This window comes from Anopheles gambiae, chromosome 2, assembly GCF_943734735.2.
Source record: "Anopheles gambiae chromosome 2, idAnoGambNW_F1_1, whole genome shotgun sequence".
Taxonomy (NCBI): domain Eukaryota; kingdom Metazoa; phylum Arthropoda; class Insecta; order Diptera; family Culicidae; genus Anopheles; species Anopheles gambiae.
In genome coordinates, this window is record NC_064601.1 from 88,156,181 (window position 1) to 88,176,813 (window position 20,633).

General features: G+C 44.2%; 1 protein-coding gene across 7 annotated transcripts in view; it reads left to right on the forward strand.

The window, feature by feature from the left end:
• Positions 1-16,637, forward strand: part of LOC1276378 (prominin-like protein) — a 42,364-nt gene extending 25,727 nt beyond the window's left edge. For 2 of the 7 annotated variants that reach the window (XM_061645170.1, XM_061645171.1), the window contains 13 exons: positions 1,533-2,135; positions 2,203-2,476; positions 2,573-2,925; positions 3,008-3,132; positions 4,085-4,108; positions 4,870-5,315; positions 5,651-6,143; positions 6,209-6,352; positions 6,420-6,758; positions 6,831-6,952; positions 8,616-8,666; positions 9,425-9,553; positions 10,375-12,351. In XM_061645170.1, the coding sequence (XP_061501154.1) occupies positions 1,889-2,135; positions 2,203-2,476; positions 2,573-2,925; positions 3,008-3,132; positions 4,085-4,108; positions 4,870-5,315; positions 5,651-6,143; positions 6,209-6,352; positions 6,420-6,758; positions 6,831-6,952; positions 8,616-8,666; positions 9,425-9,553; positions 10,375-11,098 (3,471 nt within the window). In that variant the 5' untranslated portion in view covers positions 1,533-1,888 and the 3' untranslated portion in view covers positions 11,099-12,351. Of the gene's footprint in view, positions 1-1,532; positions 2,136-2,202; positions 2,477-2,572; positions 2,926-3,007; positions 3,133-4,084; positions 4,109-4,869; positions 5,316-5,650; positions 6,144-6,208; positions 6,353-6,419; positions 6,759-6,830; positions 6,953-8,615; positions 8,667-9,424; positions 9,554-10,374; positions 12,352-13,762; positions 13,929-14,766 lie in introns of those variants that run through there. The other 5 variants (XR_009764871.1, XM_061645174.1, XM_061645175.1 and 2 more) reach the window with 5 other exon arrangements.
• Positions 16,638-20,633: the final 3,996 nt, after the last annotated feature.

The window sequence follows — 20,633 nt, forward strand, 5'->3', positions numbered from 1 at the left end:
GTTTGTTTTGACTTTGGTGGTAGAGTTTATTTCCGATCAGTATCCGGGCGGATGGCGTTGGGCCCAACCTCAACTGCGGCTTGATCGTATGAAATTAGTCTACCATTGTGGTGTGAAAGAGGATGAAGGGTGATGAATTAATTTTGCTACATTTTCATACCACATCCCTGTGTGTGCCCTTTTCATACAAAGGAGTAGGTTATTTTGAGTCAGACATGGTGGAACTCAAAATTCAACCAGTCGCGTGTTTGCATCTCGCAGGCACGCGCTCCAATTGCGCAAAGCGAAGAAGTAGAAATGCATGACGGCAGGGGCATACTTAAAGAGAGTGCATCTCGGGTGTTAGATTTCTTGTTGGACAGGGAGCGGACGATGATTGTGACATATGACTTACTGATGCTGGTGCGGTGAGTGCGCAGCCAAAGCAAAGCAGGTTGCGTAGTCTTTGGGAGAGTTAGAAGAGCATTCAATGCAAAGGCGCGTGAGTCATACAAAAACGAGGAAATAGAGTTTGGGAAGAACATCCTTTCCGCTGTGATGAGGGAAGATATTGCCACCAGAAAGTCATCATTTCTCGCAGGGAATGAATCATTGCATTGATGATTTTTGTCTTTGATTTCTAAACGTTGCCTCCGGAGTCGCGGTGTTAGCAACAAAACAAGCAAAATGTAACACAAAACTACCAAGGGAGAAGAGCGTGATTTGCATCCATTTTCAACCACGGTTGGTAACGGTTCCCCTCATGTAGAACTGCTTGCCCATTATCACCTGAACGAATGGCGTTCGTGTCTGTGGTGCCCTCAACCTGAACCGCACAACCATTTGCCCATGACAGTCGGGGAAGTAACGGTGTCTCTCTTCCTTTCTTTCTTGCTGTTGTGGGCCCGTTGATAGAAGACAGCTCCCGTTTTGGAGGTGCAAAATCCAAGCAGCGAAGCAGAACCGTGTTTAGCTCTGTTTGGGGCGAGGGAAAAAACCCCGAAAGCGATTCATGTGAGCCACCACCGGCTCATAATCATACAAAAAAGCGTGACCAGAGAGATCGGAGCGAGACGTGAGTCATAGCGAGACACCGTAGAGGGAAGCCAACATTGCGTAGTGAAACCTCAAAACCACTGCCACCTTTACTCGGGGGAGAAATAAATTGAAAACGTGTGTAAAATTACCTTTTTTTTTGTTGAGGCGCTTCATCTTCAGTGATGGAGAAATTAGCCAAGGGAAATGAGCGTACTAAGCAGTTCTTTTTTCATTGGTGCTATAGGATTTTCGCTTTAGAGTAGATTGGAGAAAATAATTTGCTTTTAATTGTAACGAGCATGAGTTCGCGACTGGGTCCTACATTGACGGACGGGATATATCAGAGATCCGATGCGTATACATCAGCAGCAGGACGTTCTCCAGTAGAGTTGCTTCAGACGAGATATTTGTAGCAACTCCACATTAAACATGTGCATAAACTCAACCTCAGTAACACAATTCAATTGTACTAATTTACATTTTTCCTGCTTGCTTTCTCTCTTTTTTGTAAAAAGGTTCTAGAGTGTGAATAAGCCAACCCATTCCTCGCCACCATCATCGTTCCCACCGACAACCGACAGAGTGTGCTGTACTGTCGTGCTCTTCTTCCATCCAAGCCGTATTACTGTCACTGCCTCACAAACCAACGAAACCAAAGTGGCCAACCTACGACCGTCTGCCATCACATACACACTTTGCCAATCTTCCTGAAACGCTGGACATCATCACACGGCGTAAGGAGTAGTAGGATCGGTGCATCGAAAACACGTCACCGACTGACCGGTCGCCTGAATTCGCACCCCATTTGCCATTAGTGTCGTATCGTCAGGCTCAACATCGCAGCATCACAAAACTTCCCCCCATCGTCATTATGGCGACCACGATCGCTTCCAGAAGCGGGCGGTTGCTCGCCCTGCTGCTCATACTGCCCGGTGCGTTCGTAGCGGTAGCACAAGCGGAACCGATACTGAAGATCCGCACGACTGAGTTTACCCGGTTTAACGAAGCTGTCGAAATGCAAAGCTCAACGTCGTACAATGCGCGCGGCATGGCACCGCTGTACGAGATCACCAATCGCGTCATCGATCTGTTCGTCGACGAGAATCCCATCCCGGACGGTAAGTGGCGTGTGGACTGCACTGTGACGAATTGATGCTAACCATTTCTCGAATCATCATTTTGTAGGTTACATTACCGTGAAGGAAGGCGCGATCGCACCCGGACCGAACGTTTCGGACAACAATTGGGGCCCGCTGCTGAAGCAGTACTGGGCGATCCTGCTGGTGGCGGCCCTGTGCATCATCATGATCGCGCTAATGCCCATCATGGGACTGTGTCTGTGCTGCTGCCGGTGTTTCGGTGGCTGCGGCGGACGATCGCAACCGTTCGACAAGAAACACGACACCTGCCGGCGGGCCATTTTGGGCTTCCTGCTGATCTGCTCCACCTCGGCTTTGGTGTGAGTGTTCGCCCCCCCCCACACCGGCACCGGCACCGAATCCTTACAACTGGCGGCACTGATTGATTGTGGTTTTTTTACGCATCCCTCTTGCAGATTTGGCGTGGTGGTTGCGTTCGTCACGAACAGCTACATGCAACATGGGGTGGAAAACATTACCACTTCCGCCCGGCACGGTGTGCACGACACCCGCCTGTACCTGCAGACCACCTCGGCCCACATCGACCACGTGCTGAACAAAAACTACCAGGAGCTGAACAACGATCTGAAGCAGCTGCTGCACGACGCCTCGGACAACATTATCAAGCGGCTCGAGGAGGAATCGAAGGCGGAAAAGCTGACGACGCTGTACGAGTTCGTGGAGAAGCTGCCCGGCATCAAGGGCAGCCTGGAGAAGATGAAGCAGCTTATCAGCGAGCTACGGATCACCGCCTCGCAGCTGAACGATGGTAAGTTGTATTGAAGGGAGGGAGCTGCTTCCGGTGCAAAGAAAGAGACATTCGAAATGGTTTGTTTTGTTGATTTTTGTAGGACTGCGCGGTGTGAAACGAGAACTGCTGACTTCGCTCAACAAGTGCGGCACGCAGGAGTGTATTAAGGTGATGGACGATTACAAGATCGGACGGTTGAATGTGAACGGAATCGACTACAACTCGGTAAGTCATGGGGTTATGGCGGGACTTTTGAATCTCCGGTGACGCTTGTGTGTTGGTGTTGGTGGTGGCAGAACAGATCTATTAGAAGCTTTTAAATTAAACAAATATGCTTCATTCAGTATTGTAAGTGTAGGTTACATTTGTGACTATTAAAAGCATTCAAAGCAAAGGTTTCAAGAGGTTCGTTAGGAACAGTATAAATGAAAAATATTAAAATGATATTTAATACCTCAAAACCACTAATAACAAAAAGGGTAAAAAAGAATTAAATTTATTATATAAATAATTGGAAACGATTAGGTGTTAGTTTTAGGGTAATATTTGTTTTAATCATTGATCAATCATCCATTCATTCATCTTCATGATTGATCTCATCGTACGCAGTATATTATTGATCGTGCATAGTAGAGGATTCGTGAATTCGTAGTAGTGTAGGGTTAATTGCATCATTTTGCTTTGATTGCTTTCTGCGTATCAATCAAAAACTGATCCAACGTTTTCTTATAAACTCATCTTGGTAACAACTAATCGATAAGCTTTTGGTTTTGTTTTACCTAACAATTGCTTCTAAATCTCTCTACTCTTTACATAAAGTCATTCATTATCAATGATGGTATCCTGGTTTCGTGCATATCATTCATGTTTCTTTCAATCATGTGCCCATCATGAATCAAACGAAGTCATACTTGCCATGCATCATTATACACAATCTTTTTCCCAAATTGTACAATGCAAATGCATTGGACTCGCGGGCACAGCCGGATTGCTGGCCAACGAATCACCCCGGCACTCCGGGTTTCGCTCACCACCACCTTCACCACTTGATATTAAACACCGCAAAACACAATTGTTTCTTCTAACACCGTACCGAAACTAACGCAATTAATTAACCTTACTATTATTCATCCCGGACACATTTATCCACCGTCACATTACTTTCATCGTCGAACAGATACAAGACAGATACTTCCCGAGGGTAGGTGACTCTTTCGGCTTTACTGCTAGTGTTGGTTTGTGTTGTGTTCGCGTTGTGTTATGTCCTTCGTTTTCTGTTTAAAATTTTTTGATTTGTTTTTCCCCTTTTTTGTTGATAAAATGCGACTGCCCCAAGGAGTTGTATTATGATTTTCAATATTTCTTTTAAATAATTAATTCCATATGCTACGCTCTCGTATTCTACTAATTTCTTCTTTTGTTAAATTAAGTTACTTTTTTTTCCTACAACGATGCTAGTTTTGTTATACTTTTCTTTGAATTGTTATTCGGTTCTTTAATTAACCCCTTCCTTAATATGTTTATCTCCCTCAGTGTGTAAGTGTGTGTGTATGTGTATGGGTGTGTTTGTGTGTGATATTATCTGCAATGTTTTATGTGTTGAACCCAAAAAAAAAACACCAAAAAATCACCGTTAACTCAAGTGAAATTGGAACACAAAATTGGAGAAGGCAAAAGCAACAGACATAATATCATTCCATACAACATATCGGCATTTTAATTAAAGCGCATTTTTCTTTTACATTTTTTAGTTCTGTAAGATACTTATATGCACATTATAACGTTGTAGGTCAACTTTCTATATATATATACATTAATGTTGCTGCAAGCATTATCTTAAGTTACTTTTTCCAACATTAAGCAGCTTTTCAGCAGCAAACCATGCAACCGCGCGTCTTGATTGTGCCAGTTGAACTAATTTCGATCGTGTCGATGTATTGTTACGCTCATTTTATTCTTTAGCTGCCCGATCTCTCTCAAATAATAGAGAGTGTTAAGCAGCTAACGGACAGCAGCCTAGGCAGTGCCATCCACCAGGGTGTCGACCAGATGAACGAACTGAAGAGCACGCTGCGGCAGACCGTGCTGCAGAACATTCCGAAAGTGCAGGCCGCTTCGGACTCGACCGGAAAAGCCATCAAGGACGTGTCGAACATGCTGACCTCGCGGCTGAACAACGTGGCCGACACGCTCGGCAACAATTCCTACAAGCACCTGGACACGGCGGACGAGTACATCGAGCAGTACAGCATCTACCGCTACTACGCCGGGTTGGGCATTAGCTCCGTGCTGCTGCTGATACTGATGTGTCTGGTGTTTGGGCTGCTGTGCGGCATCTGTGGCAAGCGGCCGGACGGCTACGGTGACGATTGCTGCAACAAGGGTGCCGGTGGCCGCTTCTTGATCTTGTAAGTGATCTGATTTAACTGTGATAAAAAAAAATCATTTACAAGGTTTTCCAGGAGTTCCTCATAGCTGTGGGACACTTTTTTTTACTCTTTCGTACGTGAAATGAATTTAATGTAATGGTAATAGGACTTTATAGCACCCTTGTTGGACAAATCCAATAGGAATTATCAAGGAGCCTGTCCAATAAAGGAGTCATAGAATCCAAATTCAAACATATGAAGTTCACTTCCAATAAGAAAGAGTCAAGGAAGTATCCGACAGCTATGAGAACGCCTAGAAAACACTGTAACGACTTGAACGGTATTTTATTCGAATCCGCTTTCCCGTTTGACAGCTCGGTTGCCATCATCTTCCTTACCTTCTCCGTCATTTTGGCGGTTGCGTTGGCCTCCTTCCTGGTGGGCACGCTGACGCGCCGTGCCGCGTGCGACTCGCTGCGCGACCCGGCCAACGACCAGATCATCAACTATCTCGACCAGTTCGTCGATCTCAACCGGCTGTACGCGGATCTGCGGGCGCAGGCGGAACGGTCGCGCACGAAGCTGCAGGTCAGCGAGCAGGTGGAACCGGTCCACATTGGCGAGGTGATTGTGGCCTGCCAGCAGAACGAAACGATCTACAAGGTGCTGAAGCTGAACAACTTCATCGACATCCGCACGATACGCGACTTCCCGGAGCACTACGGCATTACGCGCGAGCTGGCGGCGCTGAAGGAAAAGATCAAGATCCAGTCGGTGCAAATCCTGACGCCGGAAGCGACGGAAGACATCCGTGCGCTGCAGGAGTCGAAGCTGAACGATTTCGATGTGGATAAGTTTACCGACAATGTACGTCAATGTCTTTGCATGGAAAGGGGTTTTTAAGGTTTTCTCTTTTGGTATAATTTTAACAGTTGACCTTCAACATCACCGAGTACAACTTGAACGAGATTGCCGACAAGCTGCGAGAGGTGGCGAACCGTGTGCCATCCGGCAAGGAAATGAACGACATCAAAGTGAACCTCAAAAACCAAGCGCTCCATCTGTCTTCCTACCAGGTAGGTAGCAGGTCCGGCTGTCTCGTGTTAAGAAAAGTTCCACCGAGTCTTTGGTTCACCTTTTCAGACCAACCTCGTCGATCCGATGATTGCGTCTACCAACGAGCTGATTAAGCTGTCCACCACGCTAGACACTAGCCTGAAGTTTGGCGAAAAGTCGTTCTCGGCGGCGATCGATAAGTTCCTGACCCAGATCAAGGACGCCGAGGAGTACATCAACAAGTACGGCAAAACGTTCGTGCAGAACGTGACCGAGGAGTTGGTGTCCGGGTTTAACAACCAGATCCATTCGTACATCACGCTCGTGATCGAGTCGACCGAGGGCGACATTGGGCTGTGCGGACCGGTATACAACGTGTACGAATCGGTCATTGTAGCGTCGTGCAATCGCATCGTCGATCCATTCGTAAGTATTTCACACACAACCGCAACACAAATTATACCAATTAATCCATCGCTTTGTACTCTCCCGCTTTAGAATGGATTCTGGGCTGGCGTTGTGTGGTGTCTGCTACTGTTCCTGCCGTCGATCATTTTCGGCGTCAAGCTGTCGACGCTGTACCAAAAGTCGGATCCCTACCCGGGCCCGATGGTGGAATCGTAAGTGCCAAATGATAGTTCTTCTCTCCCTTTCCACACCCCTCTAGCTTACAGTAGCGATTCCAGCAGCCACCCCTGAACAACTGCATGGCTTAAGTAGATCTCCAAAAAGTATAGTTAAACATTGCGCTTGCATGTGTGTGCATGTATGTACTAAAACGTGTCGACGTTTTACTGTAGTTTAGTGATCATTGCATGAGATTAGTTTGTGCGGAGTGTTAGACTGTACTGCATGCCGATCGCTTTATAACGAGCTTCCCACTGTAACAGTATTAAAATGTGACCGGCAGGGTATTCGGATTCCACTTGTGCTTTAAGATTTGCTTTTTAGTTTTTAAAAATTCCTTCCGGGCAGCACGGAGCGTAATTCATGGTTTAAGTTTATTTTATGCAAAATATTAACATTAAGCTTTGAGCGAATTTTGTAAACTTGGCAAGTTTGAATGGGTACATGCTGTTTTTTGTTTGGTGGAATGTATACATTAGCTGCTAATGGCAGCTGTTACTATTAAAAGAGATTTTCCTATGGTAAATACGGTTATGTTTTTGCAATTATTTAATAAATCCACTGTACATCGAATGCACTACTTAAGTTATTGGTTATGCTAGCAAGTTGTAAATATGCAAACTCCTTTCTGTTGACCCTAATAATACTGTAAAGCTCAATTTAATTTAGCCTAAGTTAGTGTAGAGATTATTACTGCAATCAGCTTAATAATAATAAAAAAAATCGTTTCCAAAATAAAATGGGCTAAGGTGATTCCTCCACTCCGGCACAGTTCGGGATTAGTTAGTTTTGGATTAAAAAAAAAAAGAAAATCTTTTTAATGAGGTGTAGTTCTAATGAAGCTCAACCAACCACAACAGCAGCTCACGTGTTAATCTTTTTGGAAAATGCAGTACAAAAAAAAAGGCACCAAATGACAAAACCACAGTTTGGCTAGAGTTTGAGCTTTCGATGTTGCTTCTCTCAAACTCTCAGCAAATCAAACTACGTGAGCTGTCTGTTTTCGTTCATCGTGAGATGGGGCGCACGTGTTAAATATGTAATTGAAGCGTCTGCTTCCCACTTTTCGTTCTCAACCTCAACGGTGATGATGCACGCGTGCTAGAAGGAACGCTCTGCACTGGACATTGCAACAAGGATATGCATCTACCCCCAAAAACAATCCCCTCTGCATCGTGCACCGCAAATACACTGCCGCATTTAGTGCAAGAAAACGTATAATTTGTGTGTTCATCTTTTTCGTCTTTCGTTTCTCTAATCTCTTCCCCTTTCCACGTAACACACATCCGTCACATATCTTCACTATCGGGGTTTGTTTCCCCCCCTCTCATACTCATTCGTTCGTTCGTGTAGATTTGATTCATTATTAGATTGGATTTGAAGTAATTTGGTTTCAAAGTCACGGTTTGAAAAGAGTGTAAAATAGTGTGTTTTCTTATTATTATTTTGTGTTTTCGTATTAGTTTCTCGCCAAAAAAAAAAACGGTTTCAGCAAAAAAAACACAATCCCTCCTTCTTGCAAGTTGGTTTTTGCGTGTGGTGATGGCAAACTTTCTCTCACTCTCTCTATCTCTCTCACTCACTCACTCTATTGGATGCGATATTTTATGTTTGTGGTATTGTTTCTCTTCTTGTCATTTTCCGTTCTCATTACAGTGAGTATCTGTATGATGCCTACACCGAGCGTGATAACATTCCTCTCGCGAGGTAAGTTCCCCCCCCCCCCCTCAGGCGGCTTCCGGCATGTCCCATTTGTGCGGGGGAAAAGATGTTGTGGGGGGTACACGAGCGTGCAAATGAGCATTAGGAGCCAGGAACGATTAGGTGTTCCGCTCTCCCCGGCCAGCCCTTTGATCGAATGATAGTTTAATGACGATGCCCAAAGCAAAACGACCCCATTTTTACCTACCACCCATCCTATGCAAAACGTGTCTCTCACCGTAACAACTGTTCGTTTATTAATCGCCTGCATTTTCTGTTTTTTTTGTTCTTATTCTCCTTTTCTCTCCCTCTCTATATCTCTTGGTTGAGATGATTTCTGTCTTTTGCGATTTGGTTTGGTAACGTTTACTCCATTGTTTGCGTATTTGTATTTTGTTTTCTCTATCGGTTTTGTCTGTTTTGTCTCTTTTGCTGTTTATGAGCGATAAAAAAAAATCCCAAAAAAACCTCCCTCTGGATATGTTTAACCGTTGTGTTTTGTGATGAGTTTTCTAGGATCTTACTCTATACATGATAATGCCACACATATGTATTACATACATTATCCATTTTGGAACGTATTTCGTATCCGTACATATACCTTATTCCGTAGTGCATATTTTAATTGAAACGAATTGAACCGAATCAACATTATTTCAGCAATTAGTAATGCATTAGTCGGAGCGGTTTGTTTTTTAAATCGATCAATACCCCTTTTTTCTAATCGCCGCCTCTTTTTCTCTGGTTGTGTTTCTGTTTTCCAGTGGTCCGAAAAACAAGCGCCGCAAGAAGCAGGACCGTCGCCGTGAGTCGCGCGATCGCCGCGAGATCTACTACGAAGAGGGCAGCCCTTCGCACAGCCGCGACCCGCGATACAACGATATGGCTCCGAAGTAAGTGTGACGTTCCGCTCCGTGCGGTTGTAGCATTTTGTGTGTAAATAATGATAAAAAAAAATACTCAAAAACTCTAAAAGCAACTCCATTCGTGGTACTTGTACGGTACCGTAGCAGCGTAAAACAGGTGTCGCAGTCGGTGCACTTGAACGCTTGAACTTTCATATATACCATAAGAACAACCAATTTTTACATACACACATACACATGAACATGCATTGTACGATTCCATCCCCGTATTCAAGCATAAACCATATAAGCGCGCATAAACGTCCGTTTGTTTTTGGAAGCGAAGAGAAGGCGAGTTCTCGTCTTCGCGTTACATTTGGCCGTCATCAAGGGACGCTGATGCGTTTCATCATCTCGGTAGCATAAGCAGAGGGACCGCCCACCCCGTCACCAGTAGGAGCGGTGTCGTGTGTGTGTTTTTGTTAGTAGAAGACTAGTATGTAGGATAATGAGTAGTAGTGCTAGGGTAGGTGTGTTGTTGTGTGTGTTTTCCCCGGTCCTTTTTGTAGTACTCTCGTCTTTTTTTGTCTAGCTCGAAGATCATCATTTAAAAGACCCACACAACACACAAACACTTTTGGAGATTGGTTTTGTGTCTTCCATTGCGATCGTGTCACGCCACGACGTGCGTCCTCATCATCTTGTAATATGCGACCGAAATCGCTCATGAAAACGATACACACGCACCCACACAATCCAAAGTTCACGCTTAACACGCCCCCTCCTCCCTCCCTGGAACGAGGACCTACCGTGGTGTTGGCATGTGCGTCGCTAACTTCCTGCCTCTGTATTTCTGTACTTCCGAACAGTGTAGTGTCACAGATCCCTTCAATACTAACCCATCGCGGCAGCGATACGGCGGCCTCTTCGTCCCCGCCACCCCCGGTACTACTAACAACTTCCTACCAGCAGCAGCAGCAGCGCACCACACTGCACCAACGACACCACTCGACTCCCCTGCCACTGTCACTGCCAATGTCGCTGTCTGCGCCGGATGAGTCGCTGGACGCAGATCCACCACCACCATCTGCACCCTACAGCGGGTATCAGAACACCAGTCCCGCCTCGTTCCGGCGGTCTCAGCCCCGGCCGGAGCCCGGTGGCGACTCGCCGAACCGGATGCTTAGCCGTCTGTTTAGCAAAAGCTTCTTCGACGACTTTCAAACGGCACTGGAGCAGGTCGATCGTGTGCCTGCTGCCGGTGGTCGTGGCTCGTCCGATCTGCTAACGGTGACGGGTGTGCATGAGCGACGGCCGCACCATAACGCCTTACTGCTGCAGCAGCAGCAGCAGCAACACCATCAACACCACCATCATCATCAGCATGTGCCACCACGGCCAGGGCATGTAAGCCGAAGCAATAGCAGTAGCGTTGGATCGGTCCGATCGATGGCGCTCGTGCCGACGCGGACGCCTTCCCCGCTCGACTTCCGTACCATGTCCTTCCGGCGGCCCCGTTCGCTTGCCAGTGAGGAGCAGAGCGGTGGCAAGCAGTCGGCAACCCGTACCGACAGTGGTTACGAGAAGTACTAGCGTGTACCTGCCCCGGACTGGTAGTGTGCGAGTAGTGTAGACGTAGCGAGAGTCGTCGGACAGCGGCAAAGGGACACGGTCCGCCGATGCGGTTAGACCGTTGTGGCGATGATGGGCACCGTGGTGACAGGTTTTCCTACCAGAGCTTCATCCTTGCTATATCTCTCGCTATCCCACTCTCTCTTTCGCCTTACAAAGGGAACAAAACCGCTCGTGTATGTTGTGGCCATACTCATCTCATTATGTTTGTGCTGATGTTGTTGTTGTTGTGTTATCGTTTTGGTTTCCTCAAGGTCCACCCCTATTCACCTGTTTACTGTAATATTCTTGCTCGGTACGCTACACTCGTTTACTTGCTTGATTGTTGTTCCACCCAGTGTGTTTGTGTTTATTATCACGTTCCGACATATTTCCCTTTAGGAGAGGACCTTAGGTATTAGCAACACTACACTGTCGGTGAAAGTAAAGAGCACTTCTCTTCGTTACATTCAGCGCAGCGTTACATGCTAAAGAAAATCCCCAAGTTGTATTTTGACCCTACCTTTCCAGCCGACTAACTGGTGTTGGATTGGTAATATTCTAGTTTGGCAGTTTTCAATCAAAATATTTATACAGAACATGTAGTTTTTCATGAGATGGATTGATTTCGATGCTACGTTAGTAATTTGATTTAATTCTGAATGGAGCTAAATTTGGATAATTTTGGATTGATTTTTAAATTTCAATAAAAACCTCTTTTATTTTGCCCTTAGCAAATGATTTGTCAAACTAGTACAATTAGCTTAAAGAGCAATAATTCGGGGACTATTTGTATAGTAACTTGCTATTGTTGAAAAAATCAAACTTGTTTATTTTTAGTTCCGCTGCAAGACACATCGAAAAATTACAGTAACGGATACGAGAAGTAAACCAAAATCGAAAATATCAACAAAAAATTTGTTGTAATTTTTACAATTTGGATGTCATTACAGACTTTTTCATATACGATCTGATAAAGTTGCCATACTTAATGGACTCTGTGTGACGTTGAGTGATATGCCTTTTTTATTGCTATTTGAAAAAAGTATTTTTTTTTCTAACGATCCTTTGGTTTTCTCTTTTTATGAAGAAAAATAACTCAAAAACATAAATTTGTGTGTAAAAATTTTTATTGTAGGTGCCTGATATCGCCCGAACCAAAATAACGTTTCCAAAGTGCATTTTTTGCATCATTATCACATCTAAGTTTGAATCCCTTCATTGAGAGGAACGAAAAGCTTTCATTTTAACTAGATGTGTTTGACAAACAAACGAATCTTTTTGAAGATCGGCTCAGTCCCGGTTCATTCAAAAACGCATCCCGGATCATTTGATCGGGTCAATCAATCAATCGTTCGTTCTCTGCTAACTTGACAGTTAATGCCAAATCTGTAGTAAAAGTGAAAGAGAACATCTTTTACAGGGCTTTTCCAAAGTTTATTTGATTGTTTGCCAAATTTGTTTTGGATGCTTTCCATAATTTTTTGGTTCTTGCGAACCGGTTCATTCATTTTTTTTCTCGTGAACTGGTGCTGGTTCATTTATTCACATCTCTAGTACAATACAATCGCTAAAGTCGTATCCACACGATTAGCGCAGAAGAGTCAAGGTGTGTGATAATTTTTGTATGGAATTGATACCTCGCACGCATATATCTCCATACGATTGCACATTGTGAACAAATATGCTATTCCTGTGCACACAGCTTAATAGACACGGGTGGTGGAATCCAAACCGTGAGTCGGATCAGAGCGGTGTGACCAGTCATACTTTGTCGTTTTGGTATTAAAAATCACATACGTGTCAGATGTGTCTGTTCTGCTATCTGGGGAGAGAAGAATAATGATTCGAAAGTGATACCCTCATAGAAGCGCTGATACGGATCTTTCAAAAACTGATGCATGTTTCGCTCGCTCACTTTCCAGATCCGGATCGTTCGAACGAATCCGTATCTGTTCAGTATTTTTTAGCTGTTTGTGTACGGTTTTGGGTTCCTACTTCCGCAGTACAGTGATACATTGAATATATGGTTACACCAATATGCTGCTTGGGTGTTAGACGTACAGGCGTAACGCATAACGCTAACGTAACGTAACGAGGAATGTTTTGTACTTTTATCCTACTGTCACACTAGCTACACTAGCACAGTAACACTAGTAAGCGTTTAGTGGCACAATCAGTGCTTTACCACCGCTGTACATACACTTTCCTTCTTCTCACGTTGATGTCTGGTAGACAAATTGGGTGATCATTCGTTGGATAAGAAAGCTTTTCTCTGATTTGTTCCTCATTTTTTTAATCACGCACAAAATCGAACTGAGAAACTTCCATTCTAATCCACACATCTCATGTTTGGTTTTCTTCATACCTCTCACGACCGAGATGTTTGTGTAAATGTCGTGTAAAACTGTAACGTTGGTACCGTGATGTTAATGTGTGTGTGTCTTTTTTTCTGATATATTTCTTTAAATATTTGTCTTTTTTCCCTTTTCTTTCCCTTCTTTCGGGATATAATTCGATTCTACCACTACGTTCCTACGTAACCATCATCAACGATCCATCGGCCCAAACGATTCTGCTTCGTTCTTGTCTCGCTCACAAACACACCAAACCCTACACAAATTCCCCTAAAACTAAACTAAAAAGATGCCACTATATGAGCACCTGTGATAGTCGGCCACGGGCTGGGTTCGGTTTGCCGCAACAGCAACAATGCTATCGTCCTATTTCGTAATGTAAGAACCTCCTTCTCCCCCTTCGTAACGCAAAGACACATACACAACACCGCAAACGCGCACCTCTGCAGCAATCTGTGAGTAACAATAAAAATAATAATAAAAATCGTCCGATTGCATATGAAAAACCTGCATAATGTGTGTTGTTGGCTGATGCTCCAAGCATCTCGACACCATCGCTCGATCTTCCTGATCCTCCCCGTAGTGAATGATCGTAGTCTCATCCCCAAACCCTTTGCCCTCTTTTTCTGTCTCTCGCACACACACACACACACACTGATCCCAGGCAATTTCCCGGACTGTTTGTTCCTTTTTGTGTTGTCGATTGATTTTGTTATGCGCATTTACCCCGTAAGAAAGTGACGCAACGCCTAACCACTGGTTGCGCAAGTGGTTGGCAAAGCACGTGGTAGACGTATATTGGCGAACGCGAGGAAGGTGAGAGGTACAGTTAGTTGAATTGAAACAAATGTCAAAAATTAAACAAAACAATTGGAAACAAAACAATAAACATAGATAGATAATGTGAAAGGGAAAACAAGGCCATGTAAGGTGCCCAGACAGTTAGGACCAGATGAGATGTATGTTCATGTGTATGTGTTTGTTTGGTGCTGATGGAGAAAAAAGTACGCGAAAGAAACGCTCGCGTGTGTATGTGTATGTATGCACGTGTAAATGTACTGTGTACTGAAAATAGTGTAAATAGTAACAGAAAAAAAGTAAACTAAACAAACAAAAAAATAAGATAACCAAAAACAAACCATGCACTTTTTCTCTATACCCTTATTACTCCTTTCTCTCTCTCTCTTTTTTCACATCACAGTTTTTGTTGTTTTCATTTTGCTAGTAATGTGACTTGATCGCCCGATGGATGATCTTTTCCTCTAATGGTATGCTTTGCTTGCACACTTTCAGAAACTGGGATGGAGCTCCGCCACGGTACCAGAACCCGCCGATGGCACCACCGGCAGCAGAGTATGAGCGACCACCACCGTACTACTATCCGGGCGCTCCGAGCGAACACGAGTAAAGCGCGCCATTAATGTCGTCCCTTTAGTTCCGGGCAAGATCCGCGGAGATTTGTTGGACCTGCTCTAGTGTGTTTGGACAGAGTGTGTGGAAGTAGGAAATGATCAGTAATGTACGGTTTGTCGGCCAGACGATCCTAGCCAATGGCTTCTTCCACACGATCTCTTCAAACAGCACCACACACACAAACACACATCCGCGCGTGCCAAGGTGCCAGAAAGGAAGGGAGATGTGTTCAAACACTGGTTGCACATGAAAGCGCATTTGCGCTTACTCTCTATCATCTATCATTTACAAAATTCGCCATCGAGAACGGTAGCATAGCACGTGGTTTTTTTTTTCGTTTCGTTTCGTTTTGCTGTTTTGCGCAGTAAAGCTCCTCCTTTATTTGCCTAACCGACATACACACGTAAATATTATACTCAATGCTGTGCAGGAGTAGTAGTAGTAATAGTAGTAGTAGTAAGAGCGGAAGATTGAACTTTTAAGCGGTCCTGTTTGTTTTCCGTTTTGAAGCAGTAAGAATTAGTTATATTTTTCATACGCTCTACTGCGTTGCCGGGAGTTACGCGACCGGGATCGGTACAAGCATTTAAAAGATTAAAAGAGACACGACAGAGAGAGAGAGCAGCAAGGAAAGTGTGTGTGTGTAGTATGAAAATATAAGAATCTCAAATTCGGTGTAGCCTGTTTGCTGCCATAATTTGCTCCATTTTCAATGCAACGCCGACGAGTGTACAGGGGTTTGCTGCGTTGCTACAATTTTCATTCCAAAAAAAGACCAAACGATTCTTCGAATGAGATCATTACAAACGAAACAACCATGCGCCGCAATATACGTAGCATTTGATCGTGCATAGACCGTGACATACCTTCCGTGTGCGTGCGTGCGTGCGTGCGTGTCTGTTTGCTCAAGAATGTTAATTTGAAAAGGGAAGAGAGAAAGAGAAAAAAAGCGAGACATTAAAATGCTGAATACGCATGAAGTTTTATCGAATTATAATAATTAGTGGTTTGATCGCACCGCCGCGACCCGATCAATCAGTCCGCTGTCAAAGGGGACAAAGCAACCGCATACTGCCCTTCCCCTTCCCCTTTTATTGCGATTGAATATTCAAAATATTCTCTGTTTAGTGGGTTTTAAGAGGTCCTGTGTGTGCGTGCGTCTTTTTTACCGCCGTCTTTTTGCTATTTACGAATGCTCCGTACCCCTATCGTGTCGTGTTCCAATGGACGGGTACAATGCTCAGTTTACATCAGTCACCACACCGTAGCAAATCCTCTTACCGGCGTGGTGTGGTAGTAGGTAGCGTACACGGGTATGTTGTAAAATGGGGGTTTCAGCAGCTCCCTTTGGGTTTTGGTGTGGAGAAACAAAAAGCACATAATTTAGAGTAGTAATTCTGCTTTAAAAAAAAAAGGAAAGAAAGGGCTGGTAGACGGCAACAGGACAGAAGTTCCTTAGGGTGTTTGCATCGAAGGGGCGGGTTGAACGTTTAAACTCTGTGCTTGTATAAATACCCCGAAGGCTGATTAGCTGTACGTTGTAGGTAAAACACACATCATCTTTCCCCCCTTTTCCTCCCCAGCCAAGCACTGTGGTTTCGCATTTGCAAACGATCAACCAAGCGCAGGTTTGAGCTGGTTAGATGGCATAATTATTATGTTTTGTTTTTTGTTTTCCGTTGCTTATCGTGTGTCTGTGTTGACGTACGCTGTACGCCTTCCAGCGATGATAAACTTTTCTTTCTTTTTTTTTAAACAAAAACCACCCCGTTTAGCCCGAATCTCGCGAGTATAGGTTATTGTTTCGTGATTTTATTTTACTTGCTCGAAAATGCATACTTTTAATGATCGGAAGAAGAAAAAAATGTTCTTTTAGTTAATTTAGGATGTTTTAGGAAAAAAAGAAGAGAAAAGAAAACACCACAATGCGATGCATTATAATTTAGTTTAATTTGTTGCTAGCAACAGTAGTAGCGATAGTGTATTTCATTTATTATTAGTGCGAAAGGTTTAGTCTTTTTTTGTTGTTTCATTTGCCTGGCGGGTTCGGATTCAATCAAGCACTTCTCTTCATTCGGCCGAAAAGTGTATGAGTAAATGTGTGTGGTTGGCGAGGCATCTTTTACACTGCAGGGAGATGTTGGTGTAAAGTGCCACGTGCTCAGTAAATTAGAATTTTAACCGTTTGTGTTGAGGATGAAATAAAACTCAAAACAGAAAAGAAGAAAAAACAACCTATCCGTAATCCCATTATCCATCTGCTCATGTGACGCGAAGACACATGAGTATGCGAGGTGAATTGGGATAAGACTTTCTTAATAATTACTATTTAGCAAACGAATCACATAACACAACCGCTCTACACAGAGAGAATGACACAAAGGCGCTGTGGAAGAGCAGTGGAAAATAACGATTCTAAAATAACAGTACCCAAAAGCTCTATTCTACACACACACGTACGATCTTTTTATCCTTCTCAACGCGTTGAACGTAGATGGTGGAAGACGATAAGTGTGACGAGGCAGTAGCACACATATATACACATATGCAGTACAGAGAAAAAGAGAAAAGGCGAAAAGAGCCGATAAAGAGAAGAAACATTTTCGATTGGAAAGTTGGAAACAAATGTAACAAAAACAAAACAATTTGCATAAGAGAAGCAGTTGGGAAAATACAAACACACACACACACATGTAGAAGAGTAAAACTGGTGTAATGTACAACAGCTAACATACTTTTCAGTGTGGATTTTTCTCCTCCTCCTGTTGCGTGAAGCTGCAGTTGCGCCGGATATTGCATTTATTCGTATAAATTCATGTACCTTACTGTGTGTGTGTAAATGTATGTGTGCGTGTGTGAGTGTGTACTGGTATTTCAAATTTGCCAATTCTCAAAATTTGTGCACGGTTTGCCCCTGATCATCATCATTCTTCTTCACTCGTACTATTATCACCGACAAACCGACGTGACACTTCGAACAAAATCAGCTTCAAAAGTTGTCTCCTTATTTCAAATGAAAATACGTTAAACACTAGCGCCATCTCTATAATGATGATAATGATATAATGATTCGCTTACTACACTGACACAGAGAAGAAACTGCTAAACCCCTTTTTTGTTTTTCTTCGCAAATTCCAATGCGTATTGTTTTATGTACTTCTCACATCTTTTGCATTGATTTGAAAACTTATAAAATGATTTTCCTGTGTGTTTTGTCCAATTATTCTCACAAAATCTTGCCTCACACTTCCTTCGCCATTTGTATTTAGAAAAGTTGTTTACATCAAAGCAGCAGTGAACAGAGCTTACTTTGACAGAAGTGTTCGCCTCACTGGTAAATGACAGTACTTTCGTGTGGGACACTTTTGTAACGCCAGTGTCACGTCGGTTTGTCGGTGCTATTATTCTTGATGAAAGTGAGGGTAAAACGATCGTCATCAAAGCTACGATCTACATCAATCTGTTGCAGGAGAGGCAAACAAAGAAGTACAGTATAATGCCACGACAAGTACACACAAGTGTTTTCTACATGCAACAAAATGAGTCGAAGAAGAAGAAAAAGAAGAAAAACAACAAAACAAGTAAAACATATAAACACACATCTCAATGTAATACAGTAAGAAAGAAGAAACAAAAATCTGGAAGCAAAACAGCAAAGGGGGTGCAGGCAAGAACAGATAAAAACTATGACAGATAACAGAAACAAACAAGAAGAAAAGAAAAACAAAACTAAAGTGATAATATATAAATAAAACTCAACAACAACAACAACAACAACAACAACGGTAAAGAAACATACGCGAAGAGCAGAGAAAAGATGCCGAAAAGATCGTAGTGTAGAGTGGAAAAGAGGAGTTGATTAATGAAAGAAGAATGACAATGCGCCTGTTATATGGTAAGTGTGTTTTTAAATCATTTGTTTACAAACATTCTTTGTTGCACGAAAACGTTCTAGAATGCATTTCCTTTGCAGTGCTGAAAGAGCCAAATGACATAATGGATGAAAAATGAACTTTCCGGTTAATGGTACCGATGCAAGTAGCTCATTCATGACGCGTGCGCGCGCCCTTTACCAGACACGGCTTGTATACGGATCTTTAGCCCTGCTCCCGCTCTCTTTAAGCGTTAAAAGTGCATACTGTGCGCTCTGGAATGGCGTTATGCAATCTAATCACTGCATCCACATCGGGAGAGCGGCTACACGAGCCACCATTTTTTTTTGTGGCACCGTACTCCAACCGCGCAAAGTCAACAGTGCGGTAGTGTGCGCTTACACGCCCGAGGGTTCATGGTTGTCTCGATCGCGCACACGACACAAACAAAAGCAATCGTACACGAGCCGCTAGTCTCCCCCTAGTGCGGGTGCAGCGGGAACTAGCGGCTAGATAATGCGGGTCTAGGTCCCGCTGGTCTGGTTCCGGCAAAAAAAAAAATCGAGGAGGGCGACAAACGAAGACGGCAGACCGTGTAAGGTGAACGTGACGTTTTCTTAGTTTTTACACCTCATCGGGAGGGTTGAAGACGTTCCCTACATCTTCTTGTTGGTGTTTTGTTGTTTTTGTTTGCAATGTTAGGTATGTGGACTTTGAACTGCAAAAGGGGAAATGCGTGGACGTCTTCTCCCGTCTCTAGTTCACTTCGTTTGCTTAGCTACACACAAACACATACATTGCCATCCCTTTTATCAATTATAATTGCGCCATAATGTCCAATTCTAACCATCCATCGGGGCATCTGAAGGAGGAACTTTCCCTCCCCACCATTTGCACTGAGTCACTCAACCGGAGGTGTTCGTTGTGTACTAGGTTCGTCGCCAACACGCTCTCGCCGCTCTCCAGAACGATCGAAGCGATCCTCGCCGGTAGGAGGATTTGGTGATGCGCTTTACGAGGTCATATGCTAATACTCCCGGAGGCTTCAAAGTGGCCGGCCTGATAAAAGCAAACACACAAGCTGCGCGGGCCGAATCACGGGCCAAACTTCCAAATGCGCCCTCTAATAAGAGTTTGATTCCAGGCGGTTCCTCCGGGGCGTAAGGCGTGAATAAAACCGGTAAGCAAATGCCTCCTCAAGTTGCCGTACCTCGGGGGTTTACCATAAATCTCCCCCTCCTTCCTTTCATGCGGGATGGGCAAGGCATGGAGACGACGGCGACAGATCCGCGCGCTTGCACTCGGGTGAACTCCTGCTGCGTGGTATCGAAGGTGCTCGAAGCTCCAAGTTGTCCCTCCAATCGAACCCGGCCCGTACAGACTTTGTCACCGTTTCGAGAACATTTGCCAGGCGGCGATACTAGAGCATTTGGGTACGCTCCTGGCGAAGATGACACGGGGAATAATAATTTAAACAAACCCGACGGTACGGAGCTTTTTAGTGACGCACCGCTTTCGGAAATGAAGAGAGAGAGAGAGAGGTCGGAAGGTCGGGAAAGGGTACAGGAATGTGGTTGGTTTGTTTTTAAGACCCTCCTAGCCTAGACTTTGGGGACACGGGGAAGATCTGCGTGAATCAGAAGGCCGATCAATTGATAACTGACAGCTAGGAGAGCATGGAGCGTGCGGCGGGGATGTATCTGATCAAGTTGACGATCTCTGTTGCATAATGTGTGGCCGGCAGATGCGGCCGCTTAGAATGCTCTGGATGCGAATGGTTAGAATCGATAAGTAGGATAAGGGGGCTGGGCGTGTATCTTCTGGAGCTGGACGATTTAACCGAACGCGCCGGCATGACTGAGCAGCCTTCGAATG